The following is a 22,223-nucleotide window of genomic DNA, read 5'->3' on the forward strand; positions in this document are numbered from 1 at the left end:
GGCTGCCACACGTCTCACTTTAAATGGATTGGACGTTTACAAGTGATAAACTCGTTTAGCTACGATAAGCTAGCTTTGTTGTATTCGTAAATTAGCGGCGGTACGGTTGGCTATGAATGACTTCCGTTAAAGCTTTGGACTTAAAATACTCGGAAGGACGAACACGATGTTTTTATTTGTAGTTTTTTGTGTAATTTGGTATCAATTCACGACATTAGCATAGCTCGTTTGCTAGCAAAGGACGCAAGAGCGCTAGCTTACAGTTTCCTGTTTTCCCTTTCTAATAAAAGCTACTTCTTTAACACACGCTCCTATCAGTGTCCGTTTTGTTTTTTAATATAACTTTAAATACTGCATAACATGACAGTGTACTTTTATCCACCATTTTAAAAAGCAGGCGCATAAATAAAAAGAAACGAGCATATTCAAAAAGACTTACCGGAAGTTTGTAATTGACGGCCATTTTGGAAAGGAGGACCGATGGTTGGAAAGTAAATCTCAAAATAAGTACAAAATAATTCTTTTTTTTGCACCGCTTTTCCTCACAAAAGTCGCGAGGGGTGTTGGAGCCTTGCTGCACATTATTTGTATTACTACGCGCCGATACTTTTCTCTTTCGTTACTAGTTTCAATCGACGCGAGCAGGAAACTGCAGACCACGCGTAAGGCCGGGTGTCTAAAGGCAGTGTTGATTGGCAGCCATTTTGGATCCGGCGGCTCAAATGTAAAAAAAATGTAAACAAACAATTTCCCAGTGAAAGTAGGATGATGTCTATTGTTGTCAATTGTATTTTGAACAAATATACGTATATAAAAAGTATTATTTAGCAAACGTTGGCCTTAAAATGCACTCCAAAATAATGTTAATACTATTTTAACACATTGGTTGCCAGACGTCCAATCTTTTTTTTGCAAAATATTTACTCCAAAATAATGTTAATACTATTTTAACACATTGGTTGCCAGACGTCCAATCTTTTTTTTGCAAAATATTTAAACCAAATGCGAAGTTTTGAGAAATAAAAACCTTAATAGACATGTTTATTAAAAAAAATGAAGAAAAAAAACAATATTTAGCAAATTTTGGCCTTAAAATGCACTCCAAAATAATGTTGATACTATTTTAACACATTGGTTGCCAGACGTCCAATCTTTTTTTTGCAAAATATTTAAACCAAATGCAAAGTTTTGAGAAATAAAAACATTAATAATGTATATTTTAAAAAAATGAAGAAAAAAAGAGATTTTGAAACAAAAAACGAATGAAAATACCTTTAATAACAGCAAAAATAACTGGAAAATGATTTTTAAAAATTCGAATTCCTTAAATTTAATTTTTATTTTTTCCCCCAAAAAATTCCCTGATTTTTACAGATTTTTATTAATTTACCACTTTCCCCAGCATTTTTTTCCTCATATCGCTAGAGATGAAAGTGATCATACGGTGACATTGTTTTTTTATGCTAGTAGCGATCAAACGCAACCATTTTTTCTCCCCTGGAATTGTCCATATTAATTCCATAAACGTCTTTTTTTGCGAGGTCACGACAACCTTGACGACCAATCTAATCACGGAGCGCCGCGCTCGCCAGATGCCGTAAAACTGCCAGAGTCGCCGCTTTGGCGAGGACCCGCTCGGCGGCGCAGCGGGACGAACGGCAAAAATAGATCACGCTTACCGTAATTTCTCGCATATTAGCATATGAGCCGTACCCTTAACATTGCCTTAAAATGGTTGAATTTGACAATTTCTCGCGTATAAGCCGCCCCCTGATTCCCCATTTTCACCTCCATATTCATGGTTTAATAAGGAGTATAAATGTCTTACTTTGAAGGGAAAAATTGCAAGAAAAATCATTTCACGTGGACGAATTAAAAAAGGAAGTCCTGTGAGCGGTACAAACAGGAAGTAAACAGGTCTGGTTTGTCATCGCTAGGTAAGATGGCGGTGGAAGGAAGCGAGCGGATTGGCGTGTTTTTAATCGCTTTTATTCTGGTTTGAAATAACGGCGGCGTTCGAGCTGCTTGGGGGTGGCGTTGAATCGGAAACGGGGGGCGGAGTCCATTCCTCGGGGGGCGGGACTTCCACCTGCGGTGGAGAAAATGGTCCAAAAAAAGTTAGCTTAATCCCAATGTTGAAATAAGTTTTTGGGGGGGTCACTTTTTGATGATTTACGGGGAAAATTGGGTCATTTCCTGTTTATTTTGAAGGACTTCCTGTCGATTTATTTTATGGTTCGTGAGCACCAATAGAGATTTTTTTGTGGGTCACTTCCTGTTACTGTTTCTGGGTCAGTTTAGGGGGAAACAGGTAATTTCCTGTTAATTTTGGAGGACTTACTGTTGATTTTTTTTATGGTTAGTGAGCACCAATAGAGATCTTTTTTTGTGGGTCACTTCCTGTTCAAATGGATTGGATGTCAACGGCAGCGAATGAGTTAAGACACGTGGAATCAATCTTGAAAATTGACATGACGCTAACACATAAAAGCTCACGATGCCATTAACATTTTATAGCGCTAACGTCGCTAGTGACGCCGCGGGACGCAAAGGACGCGCTAACATTGCGAGGCGGGCGAAGCCATAAAACACGGAGTGCCGACTTTCCATGCTAATCAAGAAATTGAACAAAAAAACGATGCGTTCATAATTGTGGGAAATTTTGAAAGTATTCATTGGTGCAATGAAACAAGTATCAGTCTATTAGTGGTCATGGAGTGAACTAAAATCAACAGGAAGTGACCCCAAAAAAATCAACAGGAAGTGACCCCAACAAAATTCAACAGGAAGAGACCAAAAATCAACAGGAAGTTGCCCAAAAAAATCAATAGGAAGTTACCCAAAAATCAACAGGAAGAGACCAAACTATCAACAGGAAGTGACCCAAAAAATCAATAGGAAGTGACCAAAAAATCAGCAGGAAATGACCCAAAAAATCAGCAGGAAGTTACCCCGAAAAATCAACAGGGAGTGACCCAAAAAAAATCAACAGGAAGTGACCGAAAATAAGCAACAGGAAGTGACCCAAAAAATCAACGGGAAGTTAGCCTGAAAAATCAATGGGAAGTTACCCCAAAAAATCAAGATGAAGTGACCCAAAAAAATCAACAGGAAGTGACCCATTAATCAACAGGAAGTGACCCCCCAAAAAATCAACCGGAAGTGACCCCCCAAAAAATTCAACCGGAAGTGACCCAAAATTCAACAGGAAGTTACCCAAAAAATAGACAGGAAGTTAACCAAAAATATCAACAGGGTGACCCAAAAAATCAACAGGAAGTTACCCAAAAAAAATAGACAGGAAGTGACCCCAAAAAAATCAACAGGAAGTGACCCCAAAAAAATCAACAGGAAGTGACCCCCCCAAAAAATCGACGGGAAGTGACCCAAAAATCAACACCAAGAGACATTTAATTGCCTAAAACTGACAGGAAGTAACCCCAAATCACCAGGAAGTGACCTTTAACTACCTCAAAATCAACCGGAAGTGACCTTGAATTGCCTTAAAATCAACCGGAATCGACCCATACCTAGTTCCCTTAAAAACGACCAAGAAATAACCTGAAAAAAACGACGCCTCCCCAAAAGAAAACCCCTGGAAAGAATTCCCACTGCATCCAAATGCCTTTTCCCCCCTCTTACTTTGTCAGTCAATTCCCCGAACAACAACGGCGTCAAATGTAGGCCGCCTGGCGTGCTCTCGTCGACGGACAAATCCAGCGCGCCTATCCGCCGGCCGGCCGGCCCTCCCTATATTCTGCCTAGCGTCCAAAATTAAACTCCGCCTCGTTTGGAGCGCCAGAATTGCTGCGTCTTTGGAGCTTCAGAAGCGACTCGTGTCGCCGCGCCATGTAAAAATAGTTCCTTCCCCGCTCGTTTGATGTCGACTTCACACGCCGCCGCTTCGTCCTCGGCGGGAAGGACGAGGATCCTTCCTCGCTTTGCCCTGCCCCCCCTCAAAAAAACCCGTTAAAAAAACACCCAATTTCGAACCCGGATCTCCAGTTACGGTGCGAAAACCGGAGTGGCGGGGGTCCGGGTAAAAGAGGGGGGTTTTGGAATTAGAACAAGCGCTAATTTGGACTAGCATCAAGCGCGGTGGGGGAGCTAGCGCCCGGCGGCTAGCCGCCGTCCCCCGAGCTGGCGGCTAAGCGTTAGCTTTGATGTTTTGTGTGTTTTTTTCTCACCGGTTTTTCCGCCCGCCGCCGCAGTTTCCTCCACACCGTGTGGTGAGCCTGGGGGGGGGGTGACGTAGCAGAAATACAACGTGAGCGGTGGGTGATGGAAATGCGGAAAAATCTGGTTTTTACCTCCAGTTGGGAAGGCAGCGAGACGCCCTGAGCGCGGCGGCGCAGGAGGCCCCGGGGCCCCGCCCCATCCACGTTGTGGATGGCGGTTACTTCGTACTGGAAGCAAAGGCCCGTCCTGGCCACCAGGGGGCCATTGCTAAGGAGAACGTAGTCGCCGCATCTAGGAAACAGCGGAGGAAGGCAAGTTAGGTCCGATGTGCTAGCTGAAATGCTAACGGGCTAGCGAGTCGAAAACGGCAGCCATTTTTGCGTTCAGTTATGAAGTTTTTTTTAGTGCCGCTGCGGTCGTCGTGCGGCGTTTAATCGTGATGAGGATTAAAATATGTGAACATTGCCCCTACCAATATGGCCGCCAGGCGGAAGCCATTTTGGTAGGGGCGGTGGAAGGTCGTTTCATGCTTCTGCTGGTTTGTCTGGGAAATAATCTAGTTAAGACTTCTTTTCAAGGTCAAGGGATTGGTTTGGATGAGATGTGAACATTGCCCTTACCAAAATGGCCGCCTGGAGGAAGCCATGTTGGTAGGGGCGGTGAAAGGTTAGTTTCATGCTTCTGCTGGTTTGGGAAATAATCTAGTTAAGACTTGCTTTCAAGGTCAAGGGATCGGTTTGGATGAGATGTGAACATTGCTGCCCCTACCAACATGACCACCCGGAGGAGGCCATGTTGGTAGGGGCGGTGGAAGGTCGTTTCATGCCTCTGCTGGGAATATAAATGAGTTTATCAGTAGTAAATGGCCAATCCGTTTAAAGTGAATTCCAAGTGAGTCCAACACGGACATCTAGTGCTTTTAATGGTGGGCCATCGTTGGAGATTATTTTAGTGGCCACTAGAGGGCAGTGTCTACGTTTGGGAGTTATGCGCAGCGGTGTATGATGACAATAAAGGCTTTTGATTTGATTTAAATAATAGTAGAGAGGTTTTCAAAGTCCAAATATTATTTAATAGACGCCATAAAAATTGGTTCTTAAGTTTATACTTCTGAAATAAAATACTAAAATTCTACAATGATGGATGGAGCGATTTAGAAGCACGGTTTAACTCCATCTAGTGGTCAATCTGGGAAATGCAGTTGAATTTAGGCTGAACTAAATAAACGATGCGGGCCATATTGAGTCATATTTTCATCTGAATGAGGTATCACTGTTACCTGTAAAGCGTCACCGTTCCTTTGGGATTCTGCGCCGCTTTTTCCTCCACCGCTTCCTGTTGAGACCTGCTGTGTGAGAAGACCTCAAGGGCTACGGAGGGGTCCACCTCCAGGGGCTCCCAAGGTAAATCCTGGAATATGAGCTGGTGGGCTCCTCTGGTCAGAGAGCGCAAGGATTCCTAAAGCGGGAAGATGGGCACGTCAGTTGGGGAGCTGCTTCTACTTACAAACGACTCCCCTGACAAACGACTCCCCTGACAAACGACTCCCCTGACAAACGACTCCCCTGACGACGACTCCCCTGACAGACGACTCCCCTGACAGACGACTCCCCTGACAGACGACTCCCCTGACAAACCACTCCCCAGACAAACCACTCCCTGACAAACCACTCCCTGACAAACCACTCCCCTGACAAACCACTCCCCTCCCAAACCACTCCCCTCCCAAACCACTCCCCTCCCAAACCACTCCCCTCCCCAACCACTCCCCTCCCCAACCACTCCCCTCCCCAACCACTCCCCTCCCCAACCACTCCCCTCCCCAACCACTCCCCTCCCCAACCACTCCCCTCCCCAACCACTCCCCTCCCCAACCACTCCCCTCCCCAACCACTCCCCTCCCCAACCACTCCCCTCCCCAACCACTCCCCTCCCCAACGACTCCCCTCCCCAACGACTCCCCTCACCAACGACTCCCCTCACCAACGACTCCCCTCCCCAACGACTCCCCTCCCAAACGACTCCCCTCCCAAACGACTCCCCTCCCAAACGACTCCCCTCCCAAACGACTCCCCTCCCAAACGACTCCCCTCCCAAACGCCTCCCCTCACAAACGCCTCCCCTCCCAAATGCCTCCCCTCCCAAACGACTCCCCTCACAAACGACTCTTCTTACAAATGACTCCTCCACTTAAGAATGCCTCAACTTATGAAGTTTCTCACAGAGGTCACTTTTAATAAGTTAATTGTTTAACCTGTTGCTTGGATGATTAATATTTTCCAAAAATTGCATTTTTACCCAATTTAGGTAAAATAATTTCATCCCTAGCAGCTAATTGAGCTAAAATTTCCACATTGCATCCATACGCATTACAACTTTCCTCGTAATATTACAACTTTGATTTTGATTTAAAGGGACAGTACATATTAATGAACCTACACAGATGATTGGCCAAAGGTTAATTTCCATCTTTAGCCCCTAAATTTACTTTACTAACTCTTAACAACTTTAATATCCTGTTATTACGATTTTTTTATCGTAATCTGAGAATATAATGACTTTTTCCCGTACTAATGCTACAAATATATTCCCATAACATTACCACTTTTTTCCTCATACTAATACCACAAAGTTAATATCACAATATTACGATTTTTTTCTCTCGTCGTGCCAATACTACGACCATAATCTCGTAATATTCGTCTTTATTCTCATACTAAAAAGAACTTTAATGTCATAAAATTACAACTAAACAAATGTATTCCCCTAATGTTATAAATAAAAGAAGAAAAGAAGACTTTAAACCTCGGAAGGAGTCCAAGAATCCAGTTGAGAGTCCAGGACCAAGTCGCAAGTAAACGCTCCAGAAGAAACTGCACAGAATAAATTCATGAATTAACACAAAAACTTCATTAATATTGATCTCCTAAAAAAAATACACCATTTCTCCATTAGGGGTTCTAATCTTTAAAAAACAACAACCTCAAATTGACCCAAAATGTACAGGAAGTGAACCGGAAGTACCCGTAATGTACAGGAAGTGAACCGGAAGTGCCCGTAATGTACAGGAAGTGAACCGGAAGTACCCGTAATGTACGGCAAGTGAACCGGAAGTACCCAAAATGTGCAGGAAGTGAACCGGAAGTACCCAAAATATACAGGAAGTGAACCGGAAGTACCCAAAATGTGCAGGAAGTGAACCGGAAGTACCCAAAATATACAGGAAGTGAACCGGAAGTACCCAAAATATACAGGAAGTGAACCGGAAGTACCCAAAATATACAGGAAGTGAACCGGAAGTACCCGGATTCCCGCCATTTTGGGGCATTTCTGATAAACTTGGGGGCATTTTTGTGTCAATTAATATTCAATGTTTTTATCCGAAGACCAAAAGGTTGACTTTGTACTGACCCGGCGTCTCGGGGGTGCCGAGCAACTCCACCGCCAAGTGGTCCTTAAACGCCGTCTCCAATACTTGAGCCAGGAGGGCGGCGCAGGAACGCCAATACGCCTAAAAAGCAAGACCATGTTTTTGTATTGAATTAAATTAAGTTTTATTTTATTTCAAAGTGCACATTTAAATAAGTACTCATAAAAAAGATGTATCTACATATAATAAAAATGAAGGGCGGTAAAAGAAAAGGGGGGCGTAAAGTGGTTAGCATCACGTGCTAACGGTGTTTTATTGAATCGAATGCTTTTATTGTCATGAAACAAGTATAATGAGATATAAAGCTCTGCCCCTAAAGTGCACACATAAATAAGTAGTCAGAAAAATATGTATATACAATAAAAATGAAGTGAAGTTGAAAAAAAAAAGGGGGAGTAAAGTGGTTAGCTTCACGTGCTAGCGGTAGCTATGGTGTTGTATTGAAATGAATGTAATGCTTTTATAGTCATTAAACAAGTATAATGAGATTTAAAGCTTCGCGCTAAAGTTCATATGTAAATATGTAGTCAGAAAAAGATGTATATACAATAAAAATGAAGTGAGGTTGAAAAAAATGGGAGTAAAGTGGTTAGCATCACGTGCTAACGGTAGCTACAGTGTTTTATTAAATTGAATTGAAAGCCTTTATTGTCATTAAACAAGTATAATGAGAACTAAGGCTTTGCACTAAAGTTCACACATAAATAAGTAGTCCAAAAAAAATGAAGTGAGGTAAAAAAATGGGGGAGTAAAGTGGTTAGCATCACGTGCTAGCAGTAGCTATGGTGTTGTATTGAATTGAATTGAATGTTTTATCGTCATTAAACAAGTATAATGAGATTTAAAGCTTCACCCTAAAGTGCACACGTAACTAAGAAAGGATTGTATGGGCTGACCACCAATCAGAAGCCCCGAAATCCAACCCCCGGCCTCCCCGACGTACCTGGTTGACCAACGTGGGGTCGTGGTCTTTAAACGTCAACAAAGACAGCGAGCAGGAACGCGTGAGCGGCTGGTGGAGCGGCCACGCTTCTTCTCCGTCCAGCAGACCCAGAGCCGAGTAGGTCACGTGATGTTCCGTCAGATCTTCGAAACAAGCACAATCGTTATTTTTAACGATTTTATTCGCCGAGAGAAAAGTTCGAATCCGCTGCTTTGATGAATGCTGCTGTCGTGGTTGGTTTGGCTCTATTGTTAGTGATTTGGGATGAAACACCGCCATCTGGTGGCTGAACTGATTATTGCATTTGTGTTGTTTATCACACTAGATTGGTTCACTTACATTTCAAAATGTATTTACAAATGTGATTGCACTTTAGTTTACAGATTTAAATGTTCAAAATATTTTTTAGGCAAAATAACATGGTTTTTTTTTACCATCCAATATATGGTTATCATCATTTGTTTCAGATGTACTGTCATTATTTTGGGTATAAAAATTGAATTTAAGGTTCAAAAAGTCTTTTTTCCAAACTTGGGTCTTGAAAAAAAGGGGATGGTCTTATATTTGGGGTAATACGGTATATCAATGTATTTCTAAAGGTCATTCAGATTAGGAAAAAAAGATGTTTTGATTTGATGTTGTGCATTTATATTCATTTTAAGACGTTAATAAATCATTTTCTTATAATTTTCTCACATTTGTGTTTTTTTTTTACATCTTTCATACAAAATTGGGACTTTTTAACGCATTTTAAAGGGTTTAATTAGTAGTTGTGTGAGGACCGTGGAACCAATGAGAGTATTTACATATAAAGTACACCTCTACTTACGAAAAAACTTCTGGAAACAAGTTTGTAAGTAGAGTTACGACTGTATATTGTTATACTATACCATTACTGTCATTATTTTGTGTATAAAAATTGAATTTGGGTTTCAAAAAGCCTCCTTTTTCAACTTGGGTCTTGAAAAAAAGGGGGCGTCGTCTTACAATCGGGGTCGTCTTATATTCGGGTCATTACAGTATTGTGGATAGAAAGATTTTAACTTACGTCTGGCGCAGCTATGCGGCGTGGACATTCCTTTATTCATGACGAGAAGAGTCCCATCCAGTCCGGGACCTTGCATGGACACCTCGATCTTTTCCACGCGGGGGTACAGGGCCCGTTGCCTGGCCAGTTCTCGGGAGAAGACAGCGTTACGGTGGCTAAGAGCGTCCACGCGCGCCGCCGCAGTCGCCGCCGTTGACCTCAAACCTGTGAAAGGTTGAAATGTGATGGAATACCGTATTTTCTCGCATATAAGCCGTATTTGTAACTCAAAAAATGACTGAATCACGGGTACAGCTAATATGTGCATAAGACTTGCTATACTCTTTTTCACCAGTAGATGTCAGCAAAGTAATATTTAATATTTGTTGGTTATTTTCTGTTTTGCAGTAAGAAAACAAACATTACTGGATGAATTAATTAATGATAATAATGATAATGATGATAATGATGATAATGATGATAATGATGATAATGATGATAATGATGATAATGATGATAATGATGATAATGATGATAATGATGATAATGATGATAATGATGATAATGATGATAATGATGATAATGATGATAATGATGATAATGATGATAATGATGATAATGATGATAATGATGATAATGATGATAATGATGATAATGATGATAATGATGATAATGATGATGATGATGATGATGATAATGATGATAATGATGATAATGATGATAATGATGATAATGATGATAATGATGATAATGATGATAATGATGATAATGATGATAATGATGATAATGATGATAATGATGATAATGATGATAATGATGATAATGATGATAATGATGATAATGATGATAATGATGATAATGATGATAATGATGATAATGATGATAATGATGATAATGATGATAATGATGATAATGATGATAATGATGATAATGATGATAATGATGATAATGATGATAATGATGATAATGATGATAATGATGATAATGATAATAATGATGATAATGATGATAATGATAATAATGATAATAATAATGATAATAATGATAATGATGATAATAATGATAAAGATAATAATGATAATAATAATGATAATGATAATAATAATGATGATAATAATAATGATGATAATGATGATAATAATAATGATAATAATGATAATAATGATAATAATGTAACGTCACCGGCCGAATAGTTCCTTTAATAAAACGCCTTTTAAAATTATTTTTAAATTGAACACCGTAAAAAATCAAATAAAAATATATTAAAAAACAGCGTAACTTTCTGAAATTAAAACTTAGAAGATATAAATTTAGTAAACAAAACGGTTTTATTGTTATTTCACGAATCAAAATGAGCTGCCATTGACCTCGATTAACGGTCAATACTTTTAAACTAGCATGGCTAGCTCCAAGTTAGTTGTAAAAGATTTTTTAAGTGGCAAAATAATGAAATATTAAGCCATGATTTGTTTAATCTATGATTATTAAACGTACGTGTGCAATTGTAGCTTCAGCAAGCTAAAGTTTGGACAAGACTACGTCATTTTTATTCATCGTGAACTAGCAAGATATTAGCAAACAAGAGCCTCTCGCCCACATTTTAATGCGTTAACTTTGCATTAAACGGTTAAAGTTAGAGTTTGTGGAATTACGTAAACATTTTCACATTGACATGGTGCAATATAGTTATTGTAAAATGTTTAGCGTCGTCTCGTAAATGTTTGTCAACGTGAGTTATTAGCTTTCATGCTAGCTAGGTAGCTACAGAAGGACGTTGTTACTTACGGCGTTGGAGGTGTCGACATGCTGCCTTCAATAACATCGTGGAAATATCCTTCAACGATAGCGTTTAAAAATTAAATATAGCTAAATTGTTGAATCCATATTGAAGGACGCCGTGTTCGTTTGTCGTGCACCCACATTTGCTCCGGAGAGAAACGTAACCCAAAGTTTTAGTTCCGCTTGAGAAACAGTTCCTATTGTGCCCGTTGAACGTCGCTGGTGTCTCTGATTTACTCGTTTACGTAAACGAATCACGACGAAAATCATGTTTCTCGGGGGAAAAATGTTATTGTGAGTTTCAATACTGGTACATAAAAATGTTTGACTATTTTTGACAAATTTTGACGGCGCTAGACGTCCAATTTGTTTTGACTGGGAGTGGGCGTGGGGGAATGAGTTGCTTTTTGGCAAGGTTTTGGCAACCCAATACAATTACTGTTTTCAATATTTAAAAAATTAAAACAATAAAACCATAAATGTTTGGTTGTAATTCATTATATGTACATATATATTGTATTATTTAATGTGTCCATTTATTTTTATTAATCAGTTAATTTTTTAACAAGAAAATGTGGAGAATCATGACACCACTGACCACGCCCAGAAATCGTGGGCGTGTTAATCTTACCTTGATATCGTTTTTGACATGAAGAATGACATTTTTGGGGCAAAAACGTGTTTTTTGGCCCCGAGCTGCTGGTTGGACACCACTGACCCCGCCTAGAAATCATGGGCCTGTCAATGTTACCTTGACATCGTTTTTGACATGGAGATTGACATTTTTGGGGCAAAAATGCAGGTGTTTCTGGCTCCAAGCTGGCGATTTGACAAGCCTGACCCCGCCCAATTATCAGGGGCGTGTCAACGTTACCTCGACATCATTTTTGACATGGAGAATGACATTTTTTTGGCAAATACGCGGGTGTTTTTGGCCCCAAAGCGCCGATTGGGCAAACCTAACCGCGCCCAAAAATCATGGGCGTGTCAAAGTTACCCAAACATAGTTTTTGACTTGAAGAATGACATTTTTTGGGGAAAACCGCGGGTGTTTTCTGGCCAAGAGCCGTCGGTTGGACACCGCTGACCACACCCAAAAACCGTGGGCGTGTCCATGTTACCTCGACATCATTTTTGACATGGAGACTGACATTTTTTTGGGCAAAAACACGGGTGTTTTTTGGCCTCGAGCCGCCGGTTGGACACCACTGAACCCGCCTAGAAATCATGGACGTGTCAGTGTTACCCTCACATGGTTTTTGACATGGATAATGACATTTTTTGGGGCAAAAACGTGGGTGTTTTTCAGCCCAGAAGCAACATAGAGTGGTAGAACTCAGGGAAAACCACAAACAAAAAATAAAAAATAAATAAATCGTGCAAATATCACAAATCATAAAAGAAGAAATGATTTTTTTTTTTTGAAATATGAAACTGGAAGCCATTTTGTGCTTGGAAAAAGGCGAGCGCGTCCAACTTCGGAAATGATATCCAGATGGAAAATATGCTTTTCATGTCATCCCATATTTTGCAACCAGGCTCATATTTAAAAGAGGCTTTCAACTTTTTGGCTGCCATTGACGTTGATAGACGTCCCGAAAAATTAAAATATGATGATAATATTGATCAAGTCGTCATATTACGGGATTTGAGTCGTAGTATTAGTACAGAAAAAAAAGTTGTAATATGACAAGTACTTTCAATAAAAGAATAAATTTGTAAATGGTAAAAAAAATGGAATTTAAGAGAATTATGTCCAATTAGTGGAAGGAATAAAAATGCTAAATATTGTATTACTACAAGGGGAAAACTTGAATTTTTTCCTTGTACACTACAATTTCTATTATTTATTATTATATTATTTTTGATATTTTTCTCATCCTAAATGCTGTTCTCAATTGAATGAACTGGTTCCAAACTTTTTTGTATCTTGGATTTTCAGGAAGCAATTCATTTTGTAAGTAGAGGCAACACTGTAAAAAATGCTCACAAAATAACATGCGCAAGTCCAACATTTTTTGTATATTTTTTTTTTATTCTTGTACATTAGTACTATTAAAACCATGAATATGGAGGTGAAAATGCTCAATCAGGGCGGCGGCTTATACGCGAGAAATTGTCAAATTCAACCATTTTAAGGCAATTTTAAGAATACGGCTTATACAGGGAGGCAGCTAGCTACTACGCCAGAAAATCCGGTAATAATCCAACTTTTCTCCCATTACCCATGCTACAACCTTAGCCACATTTCCGGTACCGGCACCCCGCTGAGAATTGCGTACCAAAACGACCATTTCCTCCCGCCAAAGTTCAACGTTTTTCAACGTTTCGTCCGCATAGCCACCGTACCTTTGCGCATAAAAAGACGGGAACGCTACGCTAACGATCCCGCTAACCATAGCGGCTAACGACAACCGCTAACGAGGCAATTTGAGCAAAGCGTGGGCGCCTTTGGATGGTCCCGGCGGCCACGCCATTGGTTTTTGGGGGTCTGCGACTCCCCGCCGAGGCTGGCCCCGCCCCCTATTGGACGCTGCAGGCGCTGCAGCAGGTCTGGCGGCGGTCCGGCATGGGGCAAAAGTCCATCTGGCGCACGATTTCCGTGAAGAGCTCGTCCACCATGTCCTTGCTCTTGGCGGAGGTCTCCATGAAGGGGCAGCCCCAGTCCTCGGCCAGCGCCTGGCCCTCCCCGGGGGACACTTCCCGTTCCTCCTCCAGGTCCACTTTGTTTCCCACCAGCACCACCGGGACTTGCTGGTACCTGGAAAAAGGAGAAACGAGTCAGCGTTGACTAAAAATGGACAGTAGAAGGACGGAGACACGCGTTAACTATGCTAGAAATGATGGCAAATTGTCAAGAGGTGAGTTGGAATGCCCCAAAATTGACAGCAAAAAAAATTAATCAATAGGAAGTGACTTGAAATCATCAGGAAGTGACTCCAATTGACCCAAATAAACCAAAAAGTGACTCAAAATGCAATAAATGCAAGAAAATGACCCAAATTAATCAGGAAGTGACTCTGAATGCCCAAATTGTAACCAAAATATACCCAAAATCACCAGGAAGTGACTCAAAATGCAATAAATACAACAGAAAAAAAAACAAAATCAATAGGAAGTGACTTAAAATCATCAGGAAGTGACTCCGATTGGCCCAAATAAACCAAAAAGTGAGTCAAAATGCAATAAATGCAACAGAAATAACCCAAATTCATCAGGAAGTGACTCAGAATGGCCAAATTGTAACCCAAATATACAAAAAAAACACCAGGAAGTGACTCAAATTGCAACAAATGTCACAGAAAATGCCTCAAAATCAAAAGGAAGTGACTTGAAATCATCAGGAAGTGACTCAAATTGTCCCAAATGTAGATTAGAACTTTATTTGCAATAAATGCAACAGAAAGCCCAATTTGCAACCCAAATATACTAAAAATCAGCAGGAAGTGACTCAAATTGGCTCAAATAAAAACCCAATTAACCTAAATGCACCAGGAAGTGACTTAAAATCAACAGGAAATGACTCAAATTGCAAGGAATGCTAGAGAAATGACCCAAATTCATCAGAAAAGTGACTCAGAAGGCCCAAATTGTAACCCAAATATACCAAAACTCAGCAGGAAGTGACTCAAATTGCAAAAAATGTCACAGAAAACCACCCAAAATCAGTAGGAAATGACTTGGAATCACCAGGAAGTGACTCAAATTGCAACACAATTTGAAATTTAAAAAAATAAAACATTTGAAAAATAATTAAAAAAAATTAAAAATTTAATTTCTGTTGCAAATAAAAGTGGTTCCCACTAAAATGTCAAGCCCAGACTGTCAAAATAAAACCAGAGGGCCCGTGGGAGTACAAAATAAAATTTTAAAATGCATTTCAAGCAATATTTTCAGATTTCTGCAGTACAAAAAAAGTAGTTCCCACTAAAATGTCAAGTCCAGATAAACAGACCTTCAAAATAAAGTACAATATCAATTTTTCAAATGTATTTTTCATATAAAAAAGGGGCAAAAATGTAATATTTTCACATTTCTCCAGTACGTAAAAGTAGTTCCCACTAAAATGTCAAGTCCAGATAAACAGACCTTCAAAATAAAGTACAAAATCCAATTTTCAAATGTATTTTTCATACAAAAAAGGGGCAAAAAAGTAATATTTTCAGATTTATGCAATACATAAGAGTAGTTCCCACTAAAATGTCAAGTCCAGATAAACAGACCTTCAAAATAAAGTACAAAATCAAATTTTTAAATGTATTTTTCATATAAAAAGGGGCAAAAAAGTAATATTTTCAGATTTATGCAATACATAAAAGTAGTTCCCACTAAAATGTCAAGTCCAGATAAACAGACCTTCAAAATAAAAGACAAAATCAAATTTTCAAATATATTTTTCATACAAAAAAGGGGCAAAAAAGTAATATTTTCAGATTTCTGCAGTACAAAAAAAGTAGTTCCCACTAAAATGTCAAGTCCAGATAAACAGACCTTCAAAATAAAACCCGGGTGGTCCGATCCGTCCAACCCTTTTCCTCATTGGCCCGCGGGGGTCCACAGTTTACATTTTGTAAACGCAGCTCTCTGCGATTTAGTTGGTCGTTAAGTCTGCCTTAAAACGCTGACGCGGTGTTCAAACTTTAATGGCGGCTAATTAGCGCCGAGGGTGACGGCGCATAAACAAATTTACTGCGTTTAATAAAAGAAAAGAAGAAGAAAAAAAACGTTTGCGCTTGTTGCCGGGGGGCACGGCTAGCCTTATTAAAGCTACACGCCGCCGTGCTAAATTGCACTCTTACGAGTTGGTGAGGATTGCTAAAGTAACTCTTGAAATGATTATGATGCACAAAGCAAGTCATCTCACAGTAAATTGTGAGTGGTCGTTCATTGGCCCCGCCCAGTCAAAACGGATTGGACGCTTATGGCTGTCAGTGGCAGACAATGAGTTTTGGACATATTCGATGCTAAATACTACTTTTAAATTCATTATTATAAAAAAATGGGGCCAATGAGGACATTTTGGGTCACTTATTTTGTTGTTTGTTGCGCATTTCCTGGTCACTTCCTGTTTGTTGGTCACTTCCTCTTTGTTGGTCGCTTCCTGTTTGCTGCTCACTTCCTGTTGTTTAATGTACATTTCCGGGTCACTTCCTGTTTGTTGGTCACTTTCTGTTTGCTGCTCACTTCCTGTTGTGTGATGTGCATATCTGGGTCACTTCCTGTTTGATTTGCATCACCGGGTCACTTCCCGTTTGAGTTGCATTTCCGGGGCACTTTCTGTTTGGTTTGTATTTCTGGGTCACTTCCTGTTTGTCGGTCACTTCCTGATTGTCGGTCACTTCCTGATTGTCGGTCACTTCCTGATTGTCGGTCACTTCCTGTTTGTTGGTCACTTCCTGATTGTTGGTCACTTCCTGATTGTTGGTTACTTCCTGATTGTTGATCACTTCCTGTTTGTTGATCACTTGCTGATTGTTGATCACTTCCTGTTTGTTGATCACTTCTTGTTTATTGATCACTTCCTGTTTGTTGGTCACTTGTGTTGTTTGATGTGCATTTCTGGGTCACTTCCTGTTTGTTGGTTACTTCCTGTTGTATGATGTACATTTCTGGGTCACTTTCTGTTTGTTGGTCACTTCCTGTTGATTGATGCACATTTCTGGGTCACTTCCTGTTTGTTTGTTGCACATTTCCAGGTCACTTCCTGTTGTTTGATGCACATTTCCAAGTCACTTCCTGTTTGTTGCTCACTTCCTGTTGTTTGAAGCACATTTCTGGGTCACTTCCTGTTTGTTGGTCACTTCCTGTTGTTTGATGTGCATTTCTGGGTCACTTCCTATTTGTTGATCCTTTCCTCTTGTTGGGTGTGCATTTCTGGGTCAATTCCTGTTTGATGGTCACTTCCTGTTGTTTGATGCACATTTCTGGGTCACTTCCTGTTGTTTAATGCGCATTTCTGGGTCACTTCCTGTCTGTTGGTCACTTCATGTTGTTTGATGTGCATTCAGGGTCACTTTCTATTTGTTGGTCACTTCTTGTTATATGGTGCGAATTTCCGGGTCACTTCCTGTTTGTTGGCCACTTCCTGTTGTTTGGTGCGAATTTCTGGATCACTTCCTGTTAATTTCAGCTCCCTTTCTGTTAATTTTGGAACACTTTAGTAGCCATTGACCGCACTCAATGTTAAATTCATCTGAACTGGGAGGGAGGGGCCAATTCCTTCATTTCTTTGGCTCCTCCCAGTTCAAATGAATCGGACTTCAAACGCCATCCATTTCAGCCAAACAAAGTCCCCCAGGAAACAACAAAAACATCCTCCAACACTATCAAATCTACAAATCAATCTTTCGCTAACAGCTAGCGCTATAACACCCCCACCCCAAAACTTTGAAGGTCCCTCCCCAGAGATCTTTTCGGTCTCCACCCGGTTCTCCCTGACCTCCTGCGATTAGACACAGCATGGTTTTAGCGTGAAAAGAACTCTTTGAAGCACCCGCGTGACCAGATGACGAGATTGCGTGGGGGACGCTAACACGCTAACACGCTAAAAGAAGAGCACGAGGGCCGGCCGGCGTGCGAAAAAGTGGGAAGATGGGCAGCCCACATTCTTTCCCCGCATTCCAGTTTAGGCGAGTCTCTAATGGACGCCTGATGTCTTGTGGGCTTCAAAGCCAAATAAATTCCATTAGCTTCTTCTGAGCGGCTTTTGTGCAACTTCAACTTCACCACATGTTCTTTGCTAGCTCAGCACAGAAAGTCCCACAACGTGAGGCCATTTTCCATATTTATATAAGTAGGTTTGCCCATTGGGTGGGCGATAACAGCTAGCTAAACAGTTAGCTTCTAAATATGAGAAAAAGCTAACGGTTTTAAAGAGTGGACCGACCCTGATTAGCTTAATAGCAGAATGAAAGTATTCTTTTTTAATGTTTTATTGAGTTATTAACATCGGTAAATATGTCTTTTGGTTGACGATAAAAGCTAGCTAAACTGGTAGCTTATACAAGAACAGCTAGCTAAACAGTTAGCTTCTACACAGGAGAAAAAGCTAACAGTTCTAAAGACTGGGCACACCCTGGTTTGCATAATAGCACAATGAAAGTATTGTTTTTGAAGGTTTTATTGACTTATTTACATCAATAAATTCCAATAAAAGCTAGCTAAACTGCTAGCTTCCACACAGCAGTAAAAGCTAACATTTTTAAAGACTGGACACACCCTGGTTAGCTTAATAGCAGAATCTAAGTTTTATTTTTGAATATTTATTGACTTATTTACATTGGTAAATAAGTATTTTGCTTGACAATGAAAGCTAGCTAAACAGCTAGCTTCTACACGGGAGAAAAAGCTAACATTAACATTTTTAAAGACTGGAAAACCCTGTTTTGCATAATAGCATAATGAAAGTATTATGTTTTATTGACTTATTTACATTGGTAAATATGTCTTTTGGTTGACAATAAAAGCTAGCTAAACTGGTAGCTTATACAAGAACAGCTAGCTAAACAGTTAGCTTCTACACAGGTGGAAAAGCTAACGGCTTTAAAGACTGGACACACCCTGGTTTATATAATAGCAGAATAAAACTATTATTTTTGAATGTTTTATTGACTTATTTACATCAATAAATTGGTATTTTGGTCGGCAATAAAAGCTAGCTAAACAGCTAACTCCTACACGGGTGAAAAAGCTAACATTTGTAAAGACTGAACAACCTGGTTTGCATAATAGCAGAATGAAAGTATTATTTTTGAAGGTTTTATTAAATTATTTATATCAGTAGGTTTGTCTTTTGGTTGACAATAAAAGCTAGCTAAACTGCTAGCTTCTACAAGAACAGCTAGCTAAACTGCTAGCTTCTACACAGGAGAAAAAGCTAACATTTTTAAAGAGTGGACACACCCTGGTTGCATAATAGTTATATGAAAGTATTATTTCTTATGTTTTATTGAGTTATATGCATCAGTAAGTTTGTCTTTTGGTCGACAAGAGCAGCTAGCTAAACAGCTAGCTTCTACACGGAGAAAAAGCTAACATTAACATTTTTAAAGACTGGACAAACCCTGTTTTGCATAATAGCATAATGAAAGAATTATGTTTTATTGACATTATTTTAATGAGGCAATTCTGCGTCACTTCCTGTTGGATTGGCGGCATTTACATCTTAATTTCTGGTGTTTATTGGGGCATTCCACGGTTCCCGTCTGTCATTTTGGGCCACTTCCTGTTCACTTTAACTGCAAGAGTTGACGAAAGAACCTTCAGGTAATCTCTACTTCCTTTTATTTTGAAATAGCAACCCCAAAATGTTAGCAATGTCGTTTTGGGCCACTTCCTGTTCACTTTCACCAAAAATGTCACCGCAAAAGTTGACGAAAGAACCTTCAGGTAATCTCTACTTCCTTTTATTTTGCAATAGCAACCCCTAAATGTTAGCACTATTGTTTTGGGCCACTTCCTGTTCACTTTCAGCAAAACTTTCACCGCAAGAGTTGATGAAAGAACCTTCAGGAAATCTCTACTTCCTTTTATTTTGAAATAGCAACCCCTAAATGTTAGCACTGTCGTTTTGGGCCACTTCCTGTTCACTTTCACCGCAAGAGTTGACGAAAGAACTTTCAAATAGTCTCAACTTGCTTTTATTTTGAAATAACAACCCCTAAATGTTAGCACTGTCGTTTTGGGCCACTTCCTGTTCACTTTCAGCAAAACTTTCACCGCAAGAGTTGAGGAAACAACCTTCAAGTAATCTATACGTCCTTTTATTTTGAAATAGCAACCCCTAAATATTAGCACTGTCGTTTTGGGCCACTTCCTGTTCACTTTCACCAAAACTTGAACCTTCAGGTAATCTTGACTTCCTTTTATTTTGAAATAGCAACCCCAAAATGTTAGCACTGTCGTTTTGGGCCACTTCCTGTTCACTTTCACCAAAACTTTTCACTGCAAGAGTTGACGAAAAGTAATCTCTACTTCCTTTTATTTTGAAATAGCAACCCCGAAATGTTACCACTGTCGTTTTGTGCCACTTCCTGTTCACTTTCAGCAAAACTTTCACCGCAAGAATTGACAATAGTACCCCCAAATAATCTCGACTTCCTTTTATTTTGAAATAGCAACCCCAAAATGTTAGCACTGTCGTTTTGGGCCACTTCCTGTTCACTTTCACCAAAACTTTTCACTGCAAGAGTTGACGAAAAGTAACTCTACTTCCTTTTATTTTGAAATAGCAACCCCGAAATGTTACCACTGTCGTTTTGGGCCACTTCCTGTTCACTTTCAGCAAAACTTTCACCGCAAGAATTGACAATAGTACCCCCAAATAATCTCAACTTCCTTTTATTTTGAAATAGCAACCCCAAAATGTTAGCACTGTCGTTTTGGGCCACTTCCTGTTCACTTTCACCAAAACTTTTCACTGCAAGAGATGACGAAAAGTAATCTCTACTTCCTTTTATTTTGAAATAGCAACCCCGAAATGTTACCACTGTCATTTTGGGCCACTTCCTGTTCACTTTCAGCAAAACTTTCACCGCAAGAATTGATGAAAGAACCTTCAGGAAATCTCTAATTCCTTTTATTTTGAAATAGCAACCCCTACATGTTAGCACGACGACAACAACAACAACCAATGAACGAAATCCTACTCTCGGACTACTGGACTCACCTCTTGACCCTGATGATCTGGTCCCTCATTGGCTTAATATCCTGAAAACTCTGATGGTTAACCAGACTGTAGACCAGGATGAACCCCTGCCCGTTACGGATGTACAAGTCCCGCATGGAGGCGAACTGCTCGGTTCCGGCCGTGTCCAAGATCTCCAGCACCGACGGGGACGAGTCCACTTCAATTTCCTTCCGGTAAAAATCCTCAATGGTCGGGTCGTACTTCTCGATGAAGGTTCCGGTGACGAACTGCACGGTGAGGGCCGACTTTCCCACGCCACCGCTGCCCAGGACCACCACCTTGTACTCCCTCATCCTTCCCCCCCGTCCTTCAGTCCGATTCTGACGGCCCCAAACGCCGCGTCTCAAGCCGAACGAGGCGCCTCAAACACGCCATCTGGACCGAACCATCACAACCCCCCCCTCCACCTCCTCCTCCTCCCGCCAAAGCGCCTTCCCATCATCCATAATGCAAAAACAACGGCGGCTATAATTAGACCGCGGGTGTGCGCATCTGGCTAATATGCTAAAAAGAACATTTTTCTCCTTCTTCTTCTTCCGGGCAGACGTTCTTGCTCTTCTTTTTTTTTCCTCCCCAGAAGACAAACGCGCACGGGGGGGAGGGGGGAGGAAAAGGGGGAGAAAAGTGCGGGGAATCCACGCCTTTTTCGGTCTCGCGCATCGTTTCCGGCGCGCAGTGGATGGAGGTTTGCTAGTTAGCTAGTTAGTGAGTTAGCAAAACGGAAGTCGATAGGTCGCCTCGGGGGAATGGATGCTTACTTGTTTGGTCTTTGTGTCCGTTTTTGCTTTATTTGTGAGTTGGTGCTTTTATTTTGGAGGAGGAAAAGTGGTAGTTGAGTCATGATGTAAAGCAGGTGAGCTTACTCTTGTAATTTAGCACATTTATGGAAAGGTGTGGGGGGTTAGTGCTAGCTGTTAGCGAAAGACAGATTTGGAGATTTGATAGTGTTGGAGGATGTTTTGGTTATTTCCTGGTGAACAGGAAGTGACCCAGAAATGCACATCAAACAGGAAGTGACCAACAAACAGGAAGTGACCCAGAAATGTGCAACAAACAGGAAGTGACCAATAAACAAGAAGTGGACAACAAACAACAGGAAGTGACCAATAAACAGGAAGTGGACAACAAACAACAGGAAGTGACCAATAAACAGGAAGTGGACAAAAAACAACAGGAA

At 40.5% G+C, this 22,223-nt stretch overlaps 2 protein-coding genes across 2 annotated transcripts; both read right to left on the reverse strand.

Annotated features, from left to right (window-relative positions):
* Positions 1-1,967: 1,967 nt before the first annotated feature.
* mrpl39 (mitochondrial ribosomal protein L39) lies at positions 1,968-11,578 on the reverse strand. The gene is made up of 9 exons (XM_077616535.1): positions 11,365-11,578; positions 9,601-9,804; positions 8,553-8,695; positions 7,591-7,690; positions 6,985-7,052; positions 5,459-5,637; positions 4,311-4,470; positions 4,188-4,235; positions 1,968-2,089 (listed from the first exon to the last, which is right to left on the reverse strand). Exons 1-9 carry the CDS (start codon positions 11,399-11,401, stop codon positions 1,979-1,981), a joined length of 1,050 nt encoding a protein of 349 aa, XP_077472661.1. The 5' UTR covers positions 11,402-11,578; the 3' UTR covers positions 1,968-1,978.
* Positions 11,579-13,352: 1,774 nt separating this feature from the next.
* On the reverse strand, positions 13,353-22,223 carry LOC144086624 (ras-related protein Rap-2a-like). Its single transcript, XM_077616587.1, has 2 exons — positions 21,026-22,223; positions 13,353-14,119 (listed from the first exon to the last, which is right to left on the reverse strand). The coding sequence occupies exons 1-2, from the start codon at positions 21,337-21,339 to the stop codon at positions 13,882-13,884; spliced, it is 552 nt and encodes a 183-aa protein (XP_077472713.1). The 5' UTR covers positions 21,340-22,223; the 3' UTR covers positions 13,353-13,881.

This window comes from Stigmatopora argus, chromosome 1 (genome assembly GCF_051989625.1).
Source record: "Stigmatopora argus isolate UIUO_Sarg chromosome 1, RoL_Sarg_1.0, whole genome shotgun sequence".
NCBI lineage: Eukaryota > Metazoa > Chordata > Actinopteri > Syngnathiformes > Syngnathidae > Stigmatopora > Stigmatopora argus.

Excerpts from the sequence above, each read along its gene's own strand:
- mrpl39 (XM_077616535.1), bottom strand. The coding sequence starts at position 11,401 with ATGTTATTGAAGGCAGCATGTCGACACCTCCAACGCC. Across the intron at positions 9,805-11,364 it reads ATGTCGACACCTCCAACGCC|GTTTGAGGTCAACGGCGGCG; the intron begins GTAAGTAACAAC and ends AACCTTTCACAG. Across the intron at positions 7,691-8,552 it reads ACCCCACGTTGGTCAACCAG|GCGTATTGGCGTTCCTGCGC; the intron begins GTACGTCGGGGA and ends CTTGCTTTTTAG.
- LOC144086624 (XM_077616587.1), bottom strand. The coding sequence starts at position 21,339 with ATGAGGGAGTACAAGGTGGTGGTCCTGGGCAGCGGTGGCGTGGGAAAG. Across the intron at positions 14,120-21,025 it reads CAGATCATCAGGGTCAAGAG|GTACCAGCAAGTCCCGGTGG; the intron begins GTGAGTCCAGTA and ends TCCTTTTTCCAG.